This window comes from Prinia subflava, chromosome 4, assembly GCF_021018805.1.
Source record: "Prinia subflava isolate CZ2003 ecotype Zambia chromosome 4, Cam_Psub_1.2, whole genome shotgun sequence".
NCBI classification, from domain to species: domain Eukaryota; kingdom Metazoa; phylum Chordata; class Aves; order Passeriformes; family Cisticolidae; genus Prinia; species Prinia subflava.
The window spans coordinates 4,694,772-4,711,576 of NC_086250.1; the positions used below are offsets into that span (position 1 = coordinate 4,694,772).

Here is a 16,805-nt window from a genome sequence, read left to right on the forward strand (position 1 = left end):
TGCTCTGCTGAAAAATACTTCTGTGAATGAGGAAATAAAAAAAGAAATCTTAATGATGGCAGGTCAGGTAGGGATGCAGAAATTCTAGAGTTACTCCCCAGTTTGCAACCAAGCCTCCTCTGTCACCAAGAGCAAGTCACCTGAACTCACTCTGGCATCAGTTTGTGTAGATGCATTGATAGTAATGCTTCTCATCCTTGCAATGCATTTCTGTGATCAAGAGCTTTGATACTCTGGCCAGGTAAACAGATTGGGAGAAGACATGTACTATCTTTAAATCTAATTGTAAGAAACAAATGCTATAGCTCTGTGCTTGTAAAAATCAGAAAAGGAAGTTAGGTGATTAGCTTATATATATTGACTCTAGTTTGAAAGTAAATTAATGGGAAAAATAATTTTCTTGTGATTTAGTGAATGGAATTACTCTCACTCTGATAGTTGTGTGTCTTATTTTGGTAAGGATTTCACCAGTTTTGGATTTTAGCATTGAGATCTCTTTGAGGCTGAACATGTGTTTTCAGGTTGGAAACTGGAAACTGTTTCTGTGTTTGGGATCAGTCCTACATGGGCACCATGTGCAAAACCTGCATGGACACCTGGGGCAATCACCAAGGGCAGTAATCCACTAAGTGAGGTGAATTCTGGGCGTGAGGGAAGCACACAGACCTGTTTGATGGTGCCCTGAAAGGGGAGGCTTTGCAGTGTTTTTGCTCAGCTGCGCCCTGCCCGCGTTCCTCCCGCAGGCGGTGCTGTACAACGACCGCTCCGTGCTGGAGAACCACCACGCTGCTGCTGCCTGGAACCTCCTGCTGTCCAGGCCAGAGTACAACTTCCTGCTCAACCTGGACCATGTGGAGTTCAAGCATTTCCGCTTCCTCGTCATCGAGGCCATCCTGGCCACTGACCTGAAGAAACACTTCGACTTTGTCGCCAAATTCAACGCCAAGGTGAGATGAGTTTGGGTCTCTGGGGGATGGGCAGAAGAGATTGTGGGCCTTGGCAGCATCCACAAAAAGGGTTTCTCTTTCTTCTGAATGTCCTTTTGGCTGCTTTAAAATGTTGAATAATAATCTAGCTTTTCTGTTGGGTTTTACTCATTTAAAGTTAGTGACACAGCTTCTCTTCTTATACGTATTTACTTTTTTTCAGAAAGTGGTTTAAGGCTAAAAATATTACGAACTATTTTTACGTGCTACTTTTCAACATGGCTTTCTTGTTCACTGGCACTTTAGCAAAGCACTCAAGGGGAAAACACCAAAGGTGTTATTACCAAGTTTCCATAATGGCTACTTTAAGTGAATTTTTACTGATTTAGCTGTACTGTTGTATTATCAAAGCACAGAAATCAGAACCCTTTTGACATTCTAAATTCAAATGTAGTGAAAGCATGGTCTGCCTTTCCTTTCTCTTTCCAGAGAAAGGTCACTAAAGACTCTCCTGCATGCTCCATTCAGTGAGTCATAAAATCACAACCCTGAGAAACCATTCTTAAAAACTAATTACAGTTTCAACTGTTTTCCTGTGGCATAACTTAGGATGGACCTTCATGCTGATGCTCTGAAGCCTCCAGATGTGTGGCTGGTTTTGTTTTCCATTTCCCTGTAACATTTCTCTTTGTCAGACTTTAAGAAGCTGTAGAGAGAGGCCCTAAATTTGGTCCAGGGTAGGCAGAGAACTGATCTGTTGAAAGTCTGAGATCCATAAAAGTCTGAGCTCCTTCTGCAGCCCTGCTAGTCACGTCCCTTCAACCTCAACCTTTCTGCTTTTATTTTAGAGCAGTTGACTGTATGTATCACTTTTTCTTGTGAGAGGTATGGTAAAAATAGAGAAAAGGAGAAAGGGCCATGCTTAGATCAAACAGGGAAATAAGCTCATTACATCTTCACACTGCAATCAAACCATCATGATATTTTATAGTAATTTATATCTATACACCAATAGGCACCGGCTTCTTGAAAAATGTCATGGAAAGATTGCACTTTTTTGTTTTCCCAGTAAGTGCTTTCAAACAGGTGCATAATGTGCTAAACATTGACTTCTCATTATTCACCTCAACATTCCTTGGCTTTCACTTATTTTTCCTTTTCCATGTTTTTAATTCCAGCCTGGGGTTAGCTCACCTGCTTATCCTAGTGACTTTGTTAAACAGCTAATAATATTTAATATTCGTATTATAAAATTGTATTATATTGTATTATATTATATTGTGTTGTATTGTATTATATTATATTGTGTTATATTGTAATATATTGTGTTATATTATATTATATTGTGTTATATTATATTGTGTTACATTACATTAATATTAATATTGATATTAATATTAATATTTAGCTATATATCTCAGGTCAGAACTTCCTCTCTGGGTACATCCTTTTGCCTGGGCCTACCATCATTTTTCCTTTTTGCTGTCTCCCAGGTGAACGATGATGTTGGCATTGACTGGACCAACGAGAACGACCGCCTGCTGGTTTGTCAGATGTGCATCAAGCTGGCTGACATCAATGGGCCTGCAAAATGCAAGGACTTGCACCTGCAGTGGACAGAGGGCATCGTCAATGAGTTTTATGAACAGGTAAATGCATTCCAAAGCTGCAGGCCCGGTGTTCTGGAGCATGGTAGTGCTGGTGGCGAGTGAAAAATCACAGAGGATAGGGGTGAAGAGGTTGGCTAGAGTTACACTGATCATTTTTCTGCTGGACCAGTGAGAGGCCATATGAGCTGAAGTTTCTGATGTGTCCCCAGAGACCTCTGATGATGGTGTTTCTACAGGCTGAACTGTTCAAGCCTGGCACTGTGGACAAGCACTGGCATGGTGAACAAGTGTTCCTTTCCTCTTTTTTCCTGTTGTCAGTCATCATGACTATAATTTCTCTCTTCTCTAGAGCAAACCATGTTTTCATCCTTCCTTCTGTGTTCTCTCAAGGCATCAGCTGGTTCTCATGGCTCTCCTCTGCAGCCTCACACTTTTATTGACATGTAGTCCCCAGAGGTGGACACAACATCCTTGTTCAGATGACCCAAACAGAGCAGTGGGGTTGTTTTGTCTTCTCTGCAGCCGCCTCTCTGTTCACACAGCCAAAAATCTTTATGTGCTGAGCAGGACTGCAGCACTGGCTTCCACTTCATCACAGGCCAACCACATCTGCTCCCCACACCTGATGCTGACCCGTGCTTCATTTCTGAAACACTTCCAGCTCTCAGGGGTTTGTCAGTACAACTGCAGGAATTATGCAGGGCCATGCTGGTGGCACAGGGAAGGAGGACAGCCACACATTGATTTACAAAGGCCTGGGAATGCTGCCAGGCACTGCTCCTCACTTTCTAGGTGTAAGGGAGCCCTTAATTGAACCTTTTCTCATTATAACCTATTTAGCCCTGCTGAGTGCAAGGGTCAGGGCTGTTCCCACACTATTGCTCTGTTTCCTGAGTGGGAACATTTTGAATGTTCTGGTCAGAGTAAACTCCACATCCTGTCTTTTCCAGATGAAGCAAACAGGCTGAATCACTGAACAAGACAACCCACAGACTTCTCAGAGAGGCTGTGCATTAACTTGGAGTCACAGACTAATCCCTTCTAAAGCTTTTTGAACTTCCCTTACATTTACTGCACTTACAGTTTGGAAAAAAAAAAAATCCAGCCAGGATGTGCTGCTGCCTTCTGGAGTATGTAAACAAACAGGGAAAGGTACAAAACTCATGCATTGACCTGAAGCTTCTTCATTTCTTTCAAATCTCCCAAGAAAAAGAAAATACAATGAACCTTACATATAGTATGAATATAGCTGGTTCCATTTTTGTTTTCTTTTTTTTTTTGTTTTTTGTTTTTTAAACAAAGAGAGAGAGTGTGTCCCAAAACAACCTTCATGTCCCAAATTTTCTTTCAGGAAATGCTTTTCTTCTTCATTACAACTGTCCCAACAAACTGCATTTCTCACTTCTGGTGATGATCATAGCTTATGTGGGTGATTAGTGCATGCAGACAGAAGCAATTAATCAGATGTATAATATGACTTTCCTTTCTTCCAATAAAAGCTATATCAAAGGGAAGTGCCCCAGTATATTTATATCATCAAAGCATTGGACAGTGAATCAAGCTTGTGAGGATGCAGATGTGGGAAGATGTTGTGTTATCTGTTCACAGGATGAACTTGTGTTCAGGATTTTCCCTCATTCAGAAACAGGATCCAAAACAGAGAATATTTTCTTTCTTGGGCTTGCTTTTGGCATTAAGGAGGATAAGCTAGAGTCTCAATTTTCTTTTATCTCTATTAAAATCTGTTTTTCTTTAATGTAATATGCTACAAGAGATGTATCAAACCATGTTCACCATGCTTTTGAGCATTAGATTTTTTTTTTCTGTGGCTGGAAAAGAATTTTACGGGAAGTTTGAATTTCCCTGGAACTATTATCAAAAAGCACACATATCTGAATTCAACCTATGCTGTGAAAATCATGAAATACCTTTGTTACAATAAACACCAATTCCTTTGAAGAATTTCACTCCCATATAAATAACAACTGCTTATTAAAAATGCGTTGTATAAAAATATTCAAAATCCTGTGTCATACTGTTGCAAGATGTTTCCTTCACTTTACATGTCCAGCATAATTATTTGAAGGCAGGATAGACATAATAGAATTAAAAAAAAAAAAATCCACACTGCAAGATATTTCACATAATAAATCCTGTTTTAACAGAACAATAAAAAAGAATTTGTTAACATTTCAACAGTCAGCATTTCTCGCAGTTCACAATTAGGAAATCTCAGATATGTTTCTGTAAAGAGCAAGCTGTCACTGCTTCTTAATTTGCTTGCTCTTTCAAGAATGGATGGCATGTTTCAATGTTTTGTCAACACAAGGGTTTTGTTTTTAATGATTGAGCATAACATTTCAGGGTTGGTTATTATAAAATTAACAAACAAAACAGAAGGAAATGAGATATTTACTGTACATTCTCCAAAATCAAGCTCTCATTTTTTGGCCTTCACCAAATGCAGATACAAACAGGGTGTTGGTCAGCTGTGAAGACCATTACTTTGGAAATATTTACATTATAAGGAGATAAATATAAGCACAGTTTATACTTTTATACATAATGGAAACTGTAAATGTATCTCCAAATTTGAATTTATATCCTGAAATACAGAACTCTGTATAATATTACAGCATTCAGTTACATATCAGGCATGACTGGGGAGGTTAGATATTTTCTGAGGGGGAGATGGCAACTGGCCTTGTGATGTCTGCTCAGCTGAAATCACACTGATATCACCAGAAGCTTTGCTGTGATAGGGAATTGAGGATATCAGATTTGGTTCTGCGGTGAAATTTTACTTTATTTTACTTTATCTTGGGAAGAGAGAGAAAAAACTCATCCCTCCCTCTCTCCCCCAAAAAAGCTAACACAAAGCTTCCTGGGAAAGATTTACTGGTTTTGAGCAAATGAATGCCATACGTTGATTTCATAGGGATCATTCTAATAATTGCAGGAGACGAATATTTATGACCCAAAGCCAAGAGAACTCTCCAAGTTCTTTTAATAAGGGTGAAATTAATAAGAAAACTGGTCCGGTGAGATAGCCCTGTCTTGTAGAAGTTGTCTTAAACAAGGTTGTTGTGAACTGACAATCACACCATCAGAAGGGATTTTTTTGAAATGATGTGAAGAAAGAAATGAAATAACAATCTTCCAAGTTTTCACACAGTGTAAAGTTCAGGGCTAGAGGCATCCTTCTGCAGAGTCATTAACATCCTTGTTGAACTCATGTTATCAGCAGTGGGTAGGTATGAGCTCCTACAAGGAAAGAGCCGTAACTCACGTCAGATGTCACGGTGGAAGTGCCAGGGTGGCATTTAGATGTTGTTCTTTCAGCACTTTTAGTTGGTCAGGTATGGTTTATTCCTTTTTGTGACATAGTTTTGTTTTATTTAACCTGGGGAAGTTACAGCTGTTTTTCATCCCCAGGGGGATGAAGAGGCCAGCCTGGGCCTGCCCATCAGCCCCTTCATGGACCGCTCTGCCCCGCAGCTGGCACACCTCCAGGAATCCTTCATCACCCACATCGTGGGGCCCCTCTGCAACTCCTACGACTCAGCAGGGCTGATGCCAGGAAAATGGGTAGAGGAGAGTGATGAGTCAGGAGACACTGATGAGCAAGAGGAGGAGGAGGAAGCAGCAGAAATGGAGACTTGTGAAAACGACGAATCCAGTGAGTTGTTGACACTTCCATTTCACAACAACACAGGTTTTGTGTAGTGCTTTCACCCCATGGTTTCAGGACCAATATCTACCACTTATTTCTACCTTAGTTGGAGTTCCTGGTGGTGGATCATCTGTCTGTGCATGAGGGCTTTCTAGACCCTTTTTCAACACCGGTGTTAATAGACTGCAGGAATTTCAGTTGGAAAAAGGATGTTTGGGAGGAGATTTTTCAAGGAAAACACTTTCCATGAGTCAACACAACATACAGGAATAATAATAGAATGAGGGTCTGAAATGCTGATGCAGTAAGAGAGCTTTTAACAATATAATCATTTTAAGGCAGATCTCAAGATAACATGGAGAAGAATGGGAAGAGAATTGGCACTGAGCATTGCTGTGTTGTGTGCTGGGAGCTGCATCACTTGGCTAATCAGTAACTAAAGCTCATATTCTCCTGTCTCTCCTCTAGAAAGGCAACTTTGACAACATTTGCTGTTCTGAGATGGAAGTTTTTTACCCTGAAAGGAGATTTTAGGCACCTGTGGGAAGTGATTTTTAAGAGAAAATACTGCACCTGTAGACCACTTCATTTTATCAGTTCAATACTGCATTACCTTTTTGGACTTTCTAAAATTTCTCAGTAAATCAATAAAAGGTTGAGATGTCACATGCACAGACATTAAGGACTGCTATAGATGTTGGTAAAGGTCTTTTGATTAAAATGCCTTTTAGGCAGATAGAAATATAATCGTGGCAGAAAATACTTCATCTAGGTCCTGATAGTTCACTGAAACAGTTCAGATAAATTTAAGGGTTATAACCTTAAGCGATTTTTTTTACTATACAGGAGCGTGTGCTTTCCCTGAAGGTCTTTATGCAAGTATCAGAATTAAACAGACTCATTCTTTAGTGATTCAGACAAATTTTAACTCTGCAGCAGGTGTCTGCAGAGAGCAACAAGATGTGGGGTCACCTGGGAGACCCAGGAGAGAATGTCCTGCTGTAGCATTGGCAGGGTAGAGTCTTCTTATTAGTGCTAAACCTGAAAGTTTCCTACAGGGAACCAAGGGCTTTCTAATGAAGGATTGAATTGGATTTGGTCTGTGCTCAGTGAAAAGCTCTTTGTTTTCAGTTCAAAAGCTTCAGGGGCTAAACATTTTGGATCCTGACACAGACATACTTCAGGCAACCTGCAAGTGCTAATCCACGCAAATTTATTTGGTACAAGACATTCCTCTACGTCACCTTCTCTAAAGAAAAATCAGCAGTTGTCTTTGGAGGGGTTCTTATTTCTGTTCTGTGGCTGCCATTGCCACTGTTAATGACCAGGAAAATTTTTCAAACTTTGTACTGCCAAGGAGTTAACAATCTGTGTAGGACAGACTATATCAACAGGAAAAAAAACACCCTTCAGACAAAAACACTTGTAGAGACAGGAGGCATGAGAACCACCAGGGACAAAAACACTTTATAGGCTGAGAGTAGGGGACTGCTGCTTCAGAACCAAAGAGAAGCAAGCTCCCTGATAGCTTTGGCTATCTGAGTACTTCTTTATTGCTCAGGCTGGTGCCAAAGCAATGTTATGCTTGAGCATTAAGGTAACCTCCACTGCAATGGTGCAGTAATAGATGACTTTGAAAATGGAACCTAGGAAAACAAAATCAGGGATCTACTGAGGGTGAAGAGGGCACAGAATTTATTGTGTGTTCATCAGAGTCATTAAGAACTTGATATAAAATGAGCAGAAAGAGCTCAGCAGCATGTTTTGTGCATAATCATTAAAGGATGTAGCAGAGTCAGGTGCAACATGCAGCCTTAGGATGGGATAAAGCTGGGGCTCAAGCTGTGCAGGAAAAGCAGTTTGCTTTCCCCGAGATCTGGAGAGGCACAGCTTTCTGAATTTTAACATTGTTTAAATTATTTGGTTTAAAGATCTGTCATAGTACACTCTGTCTGCTTTCTTTGCCTTCAGTCACTTTTCCTTCTCCAACAGAAACCAGTCCATTAATGTCACGTGGTGTTTTACAGGAAAGAAGAAGTTCAAGAGGAGGAAAATCTACTGTCAGATCACTCAGCACCTGCTTCAGAACCACCAGATGTGGCAGAAAGTGATTGAGGATGAGGAGAGGTTAGCTGGGCCAGAGAAGCAAGGCACGGAGCAATCCCCACTGCACCAACCCTCAGAACAAATCCAGGCCATCAGGGAGGAGGAGGAGGAGAAAGGGAAGGCCAAGAAGGACGAAGAGGAGAACACAACTGTAGAACCAAACCAATGACAATATTTACAGCAGTATTTTAAGACAGATTGACTCGTGCACAGACTCTTTCTCAAGCCAGCACAGCATTTAGACACAACACTGTAGAAGTATGGGATAATGCGCCTACAGCTGTTAATTTGTTTCTCTTTCCTTTTTATGGTGAGGTACATTGTTTAAAACTCCTATGCTCAAGGAAGCTTTCACACTGCAACACCGGCTTTACAGACTTTCTTTGAAGAGATTTGGGGGTGGGTGGAATTATATAAATATATATAAATATATATATATATATATAGCCAGGGTTATTGGCTGCACACTTCAGCAAAATACATTTAATGATATATTATGGTCACTGTGATATTTACAGGAGAAAGTTGTCTAAGGAAATGCTGCTTCTGAAGCACATTTGCAGTTAACAGTAAGGTACCAGTTAAGTAGCTTTTGCTCTTAATGCTGAGGGATAAAAGTTCCAAAGCTTTAGATGAATGCTGATATATCCTGCCAACACACATGTGTGAGTGAGGGGGTGTTTGCAAGTGTGAGTGGACGTGAGGAAGCACAGCATGGTCTGAGTTCTTACCACACTAGCTGTAGCACATGTCCCACTATACCACAACAAACCGAAGGCCAGAATTTTAGAGAATTCGTGCCTGCAAGGGAACAATTTTGAGGAGCTTTGCTTTTCCCATAGCCCTCCAACACCAGTTTGCACTCCAGCTGTGGGCAGCAGGCCGCTGCTCTGGCCCTACCCGGATGTGCGGGCACCTCCTCCTCCTCTTCCTCCTCCTCTTCCTCCTCCTTGGCACCTCCCAGACTTGCTGGCAAAAGGGATGTGCCAGGAGGGCTGTTTCCAGAGCGGGAGCTGCATGGCACAGGAGTCTGTTCCCCTGGAGATGCCCTCCCTGGAGCTCTGCACGCGCGCTCGGGCAGGAGAGCACGGGGAGCTGCAGGCACTCTGCCCCTGCCTCTCTGGGCACCAATGACCAAATATATCCTTTCAGAACAAAGCTAAACTGTGGTGAAAGAAAGGAAAGGGAGCGTGGGGGCCATGGCCTTCCCCAGAAAAAGGCAAAGGGTGCATCAGGAGCTGCATGGGGGGCAGGTGCCGGTCCTGCGTGGGCCAGCAGCCACTCACATGAGCTCCAGAGAACTTGGGTTTTCAGTGTGAGCAGCTTGTTGCTGGCATTCTGCTTAGAAGCAGCATGTTTGATCCCACCAATATACTTTTTTCCTTCTTTTGTCTTTTTTTTTTCTTTTTTTCTTTTTTTCTTTTTTTTTTTTTTTTGAGAGAAAGAAAAAGATCAGGCCTGTAAGAACAGCAGATCTTTTTTGTTGTTGTTGTTGTTCTGTTCATTTGTTTTTCTCTGTTGTTTATGCTGTGAGCCAAATGTCTATTTAAAAGGTTGGGTATTCACTTTCCATATTTTATTTCACGATATATTTGTCAATGATTAGCTATCTAGATGTAAATATGGAAAAATTTTTATGGGTTCCTGTAGATAATGATATCTTTAAGAAAAAAAAAAAAGAAAAAAAGGGAAAAGTTGTTTTGTAAAGATAATTTTTATAAAAATAAATACAAAAACATTTTTATAGCCATTTCCAAACCCCACAAATAAAGTCTTGAGTAATTTTTATAGACCCCTCTGGGAAACCAGTGGTCTACAGGATCAAGGCTTTAGAATATTAATGCTCTTGGGGACTGCAGCACCAACCAGTACCCCACAATTTAGAGATTTGTCCCCACAGAAAGAGTTATATATATATATATATACAAGCTTCAGTATCTCTCAGAAATCCTTTGACTGTGTATGCTTTTTCTACTTTGATTCTGCAGCCCACTACCAAGAAGAGGGTTGCTTGTGAGAGTAAGATTCCTTGTGAAAGGCAGAGTTTTTAGAAGTCCTTTCTGTATTAAATTTCTGTCATTACACCCATCACTTTTTGCTATTGTTACACATTCACCAAATTTGATGATCTTGTTGACACCTCCCCAAAATGTTGGAAAACATTCTCTATCAAAGCCACACGTGTGTGTTACCACTTCAGAGTTCCTTCTTGCTTTGCGTTTCTGTCAGAATGAGGTTTTGCTCAAAGGAGAATTTGGGGTTTTTATGGGTTGCATTTACCTGATATTGTCCTGTCCTACTCTTACCAGTAGAAAATGTGTTTGTCTTTCAGCAGAGTGACCAGAGCAGGTTCTGAATACTCTTATCAGCAGGAATATTTAGGGAGTGTTTTTCAGTGAAATCAGGAAAGCAAAGATCCAAATTGCAGTGCTGTTTTAAAGGGAAAGGACATAGCAGAATTCATTCAAAAGAAAAGAGTTGTCTCCAAGATCTCAGCAGGTCTCCACCAATTCCAGCTTGCATTGTTTTCATGTCTCTTCAGTCACTTTGATCATTTTATTTGGGCTTTTCTTGTACAGGTGATATGCATACCTTATAGTATGAGAAGAATTTATTATGCCTCATTCTGTCCTTTAAAAATTAAACTTACAGAGATGTTTTAAAATGTCACATCTCCAAGCACTTCTTTCTTGATTTTCAGTGCATAATCACTGCAACTGGATTTTAATGCTGGATTTTATATTGCCTTTGCTGGAAGATAAAAAAAAATCCTATTGCAAGTGTTAGTGGGTGGCTCGTTGGTAAAATTATGAAGAATCATTCAAGAATGAGGCAAAATCCTGTAAGTAGGGTTTCACATAGTCCTCTGAACTGGCATACATAGGGTTGAAGAGAACTAAGAATAATTAAGAAAAGTTATCTAAAAATGTGCTGTAATGAAACCGTTGTATTTTTCTAGTCATCATTTTTTGGCCGCCATTAAGTAAAATTACTGTCAGCTTCTAATTAGTATTTCTGCATTGGTAAGGCAGCTGTTAGAAATTGATACACCACTGCTACCCAAGCCTGTTCATGGGGACAGTCATTGAACTGGACCTTTATGGTGATGAAATTGCTGACAGGCTTAAAATCAGAATGATTTCTTTTATCCAAACTAGGAAGAAATTCCAGTGAAGAAGCTGAAGTAGCTGTGAGTGCTCAGCTTGGTAAGAGGTGAATTTTTTTTCCCACTCCAAAGAGTTTGTAATTTAATTTCTCAGGTGGCCCCTCCTCATGAATCTGATTGGCAGTCTTTGATGTGCATGTCTGGCAAGCAATGATCAGGAAATCTCCAGGTTGGCTTAGATGTAACACAAAAGAAAATACCAGAGAGATTTTATGTCAAGAATGTGAAATGCTTTTTTTAGTAAAGCAAGGATGGTTTTTCAACAGTTTTTATTCTGACATCATGTGTGAGGTTCTCTCTGCATCATCATCAGCCTAAACATAGATTTAGGTCTTTACCATTAGTGTATCACTGTTAGAATTTCTTAAGATCCTGGTGGTCTGAATCTGCAAGAAAGATAAGGCTATAGAGGTTCAAATAGATGCTTTTAAAGGTATCATTTGGCATCTGAGGAAATTTCTCTCCTAAGTCCCATTCTATGCATTCCATGCTGGACATGAAGTTCATTTGTTTCCTTTAAAAATTCTAAATTTCTCTTGGCTTTTTTGCTAGATTTTCTTTTTCTTTCTGAAATTGTGGCCCCATCTTTCTTCAGAAATGCCCTGGAAAGTAGAATGCAGTGTGAAGAAGGCAAGGATCTTGCCAAATTGAGCATGAGTCAGTGGCAGAGCCCATAAGGACTCTGTGTGGGCACCCAGTGCTGCTGATCTGTGAGCTGAGCAGGTGTGGGGTAGCTGTCAGCAACCTGAGCCCAGCTGGACTTGGAACCCCAGGGAATTTTGTCAATTTTCAAAATGAATCCTAAGAAATTTTGATTAAACTTAGCCATAAGTCTAAGGCAGCAAAAGGTTTGTGGTCCTGGGTGTTAATGAAGTTCTTGTGCAAAGTCTACACAAGTCCTGTCACTATTGAGATGCTCCAACACCACGTGTTTAGGGAAGGTTTCAAATTAAGGATGAGAAGTTGGTGAGCATCCCATGGGCAGAAGATGAGACAGAAGCACATTCCCAGAGGGAGGAATACACTCTGGAATGCCTGCTCTCCCCAGCCTCAGCCCAGGATGTTGGCCTCAGAACTTGGCTGTTCCTCAGCTGACAGCTCAGGGCTGGGGTCATCACTCCTCCAGTTGATGGGGTTGTACTCATGCAGGAGGGAAGTCAAGCCAGCATTTTGTGGGGAAGAGAAAAGGAAATTATAGTCCAGTATCAAAAAGGTATTATAAAACAAAATTTATTTTCCTTTTCTTCCGAAAGCAAATGTAACCCTGCTGAAATGGAGTAAACAGAGAGTTTCTGGGAGTTCAATTGCTGTTTGATGTTGCAGTATTAGTCAAAATTATGGCACTTTTTAAGAAAAGATAATTATTCCCATTAATTCAAGCAGGGGAATCTTTTTTTTTTTTTTTTTTCAGTGTATCAACAAGTAAGAATGTCCAGGGATCTCAGAGAAAAATACATGTTAAGTGATTCTGAACAGATGAAGGAATAACAGAAATAAGATGACAGCTGTCTTAAGACAGCATTGGAAGAGCTTGCAAAATTATTGATTATTGGAGTCAGACTTTGATTGAAAGCAAAATAGCACCAGTACTTTTGAGAGCAATTTATTATGATAAATCTTTCTTTGAATTCCATCACTTTCTTTTAACAAAACAACATTCCTCTGCAGGTAAATCAAAGCAGGGTTTAGCCCCTGCTGTGGTAGATACCGAGTCCCAGTGTTGGAGGGAGCAGTGTGAGAATTATTCTCCATTTACAACCTAGTTATGATTCATTCAGAGGTCATTAGTGGGATTTTCCTGGCAGGCAGGTGTTCCTTTGATGAAAAATGCATCACACCACCTCTGTGGGATGGAGATGTCACCTGAGTGAGCACCTGCCTGAGCTCTTGGGACCATCCAGGCTCCTCAGGAGCCTGGGGACAGAACAGTGCTGGTGTATTTCTAGAGAGTTCATTTTCACAATGACAAAAGGGGGCAAGAGCCAGTTAACAATACTTCTTTGATCATTATTTTGCATTCTGAAACTCTGCAGTGTCCCTTAAGGCGTGTGCAGACATTCCCCTGAGTGCTTGCTCCTGTAAAACTGCTGGTGAGTTCAGGTAAAACCAGCTGGCCTTGGATGTGGTCTGGCAAGCTGAAGGATGTAGCAAATCAAGAAGAATTTTTGACTGAACTTGTCTCATTCTCCTTCATTAAGGAAAACTTTGCTTGGTGCAAGAGGAGTTAAAAAAAAGGAAAAAAAGAATATTTCATTTGAGCTTTTCAGGTGGCTGTGCCAGTGGTTCCTTGCTTCCAAAGCTGTGTGTGTATGTCTGAGATGTGGGAATGGGGCAGCAGAGGAGAATTTCTCTGCCCTGGATGCCAGAGGAGTCTCTGTGCTCCAGGGAGCACCACTGAAATCTGCAGGTGTGGAAAGAGGTGTATCCAAGCAGTGAATTAGCTGGGGAAACACAAATAGTTCTGTTTTCTGTGTGGAAGCATGGGAGCAGGTACGCAGGACTTTGCCACAGCTGCAGGCCATGTGTCCTTTTATGACTGAATTCTCTTGTTCTGAGACAAATCCATAGAAATCAGATCAAATAATAGCTCATTTTCAACGCCGTCTTCCTCTACTGCAGCGAACGCTTTGAAACAATTGTGAATTATCAACTGCTCTTGGCTTTTAAGTATTTATTTAAAGGAGTTGGGAGGTCTTGGTGGTACCTTTTTTTTTTTTTCCTCCTCTGACCCTAGTCATTTTTCCCCCATGCTTTCATAAAAACAAATAAAAAAGCTCTGTGATCTGGTCAGAGAGAAAACAGTGAAGGGTTTGCCGTGTGTGTACATACTGCTTTAGGTAGAAAGCCTGCTGAAGTCTGTTAAAGCTGACTCTCCTTTTCAAAATTCCTGCCTGATCCTGAAACACAACAAGAACCTATATTCAAATGCAAAATGTTGATTAGTAGATGTTTGTAAACCTTGAACAGTACTGCAGGTGGTGTCCCAAAAGATCAAAGGCAACCTGAATAACTGCTGTGTGATGTTGATGGTATCTTTAATATTTCAACCATGTCAACGTACTTTTGGTCATTGCTTTTCTAAAGTTAAGTCTTCTTCTCTTGAATAATCAATATCAGATGTTTGCATGATGGAAAGTAATTTAAGTTCACTTTTAAAAAAGCCGTGATTCATACTGTGGGTTACATTTGTTTAACAGATTAACATTTTCACTGATGGGTGGCAGTTTTTTTTTCTTTTTAGTGCTTTTGATAGAAGAACATCTAGGATATTTTCCAACAAAACCACATTTTTTTCACCTTTGCCTCCAGTTGTGGAAGAAATACCTTTCAAAAATAATTCTTTTCGTATACAGTTTGGCCTGTCTGGGTAACAATATGCATGTATATCATGCAGAAGATGTGACTGAAAAAATTAAAAATCCCATTTTGGTAAAGTAATCAAGAAATTAACCTAGCAAGATTTCAACCCTTTCCGTATTAAAATCTTGGGTGTGCCAATATAATTGAAGCACTTGACTCCCAACAGATTTGAGGGCCAAATTATACATTTTTTTAATTTTAAAATTGAAAGCAGGCCAGACAAATTTCTTTTTACTTCAGGAAACACTGAGAAATTTGGTCATCTTACATCCTGTCCTGTGGGGTTTGACTCCTGGCCTGGGACCTTGGGGCAAAATCATTTTAATGATGCTTATTCAATCTCAGCTATGGTAGCAAGTTTCCACAAATCACTCATGTACTACAAATTTAATCCCTCCTTGATTTTTTTTTCACTTCAAAAGGTGAGAAAAAGGTGGAGGGAGTGTAATTTTATATGGCTCTATTTGAAAAGGGTTTTGTGTACCTTTATAGTTCTTTTGAAGCAATATTTTAAAAAATAACTGCCAGCCAAAGTGGCAATGCAGAAAAGTGCCATCTTGTTTAGGATTTGTACACGCCAGTTTTTAACACAGTGTTCTTTTCACTAAGTACTACATACGTTAATTTATATTTATATATTGTCAATATTGTTGTAACCAAGCTTCTCCTTTCTAAACACTTCAGGAACAAGGCCTTGTATTTTTAGGTGATTTTCATAAACAGAATAATTCTTTTCCTTTCACTAGTATCTTGCACTCGATACATGTAGCAATACTTAATATATTCTCTTCACAAGTATTTGTTAAGTGATTTAGTTAATGGCTGATAAATGTTTTGTACAAAATAGATTCTGTACAGGAAAAAAAAAATCTTTTAGATAAACATTATTTATTTTTACTGTTTTGTAAGTTAGACACTATAATGAAGCTCCTTTTTGCCAGAATTACTGGAAGTGCCTCTTGGTAAAATGTATTATACAGTAAATATGTATTCAAAATTATTAGAAATACTTGTCACAAAATGAACAATGTGGATGTTGCAATGTGAAGACAAATGTACAACATAAATATAATTCTGTGGTATCCTGTTGGCTGTGTTTCTTTTTCCTTTATTGAACAAAATTGCTTTTGGTGCCCAGCTTTCAGTGTAAGTCTCAGACTACAAATGGCTTGTACCCTCTTTAGATTCAAATCCAGTGAAAGCTTGTATATATTGAATTACCATTTTAGCTGCTAGCCCTGCTTGGTGTTAGTGACCCAAGCTTGTGTTTATTGATATCTGAGACTTTTACCAGCAGAATTCTGCACTTTGGTTCAGATCACTAATAAATCCCATGTTAAACCCTTTGTGACTGAACCAGTCTGTGGAAAGCCTCATTATAACCATTTTTCAATGATGTCCATACAGGTTGAATGTGGTCAGCATTACATGGCAGCATTCAGCCACAGCAGTGCAGGGGGACTAATGCTTCCAGGGAAAATTAAATCTGTTCCCTTAACAGGTTCCCATGTTAATCACAGAAGTAATCTGTTGAAGTGGGATATCAGTGAGTGAGATCAATTTTCTTGCCATTATTTTGGTAAGTGTGCTGTCATTTTTCAGTGTAAAATTTAACTAGTCTTTTATGTGGGCTAGAATTGACACCTAGCTACTGTCTTTGCTCGTTGTTTATAATTTCAAAAACGTATCTCACCGCTGTCAAAAATTTTACCCATTTTTAAAGTTTTTTTACCCACTTTCATCAAAGACCTAGAGAGCTCTTCAGCTAATTGATTTGGAATGGCTGCATAAAAATTATCTAGATCAACCATGTGTTCAAAGCCTCTTTTCCCATAAGTGAAAAAGTAACAGATTTCAAAATCCTCCAGAGTATCAGCCACACATCTGGGTGTCAGTTTTCAAATGCTCCCAGTTTATTTGTCCTCTGGCTAAAATTCTGAATGGAAAAAATATAAGAAAATTTG

At 39.8% G+C, this 16,805-nt stretch overlaps 1 protein-coding gene across 2 annotated transcripts in view; it reads left to right on the forward strand.

The window, feature by feature from the left end:
- PDE3A (phosphodiesterase 3A) overlaps window positions 1–15,928 on the forward strand; it is a 215,478-nt gene extending 199,550 nt beyond the window's left edge. For both annotated transcript variants that reach the window (XM_063395214.1, XM_063395215.1), the window contains 4 exons: window positions 744–947; window positions 2,420–2,575; window positions 5,972–6,215; window positions 8,237–15,928. In XM_063395214.1, coding sequence (XP_063251284.1) covers window positions 744–947; window positions 2,420–2,575; window positions 5,972–6,215; window positions 8,237–8,484 — 852 coding nt within the window. In that variant the 3' untranslated portion in view covers window positions 8,485–15,928. The remainder of the gene's footprint in view (window positions 1–743; window positions 948–2,419; window positions 2,576–5,971; window positions 6,216–8,236) is intronic.
- Window positions 15,929–16,805: the final 877 nt, after the last annotated feature.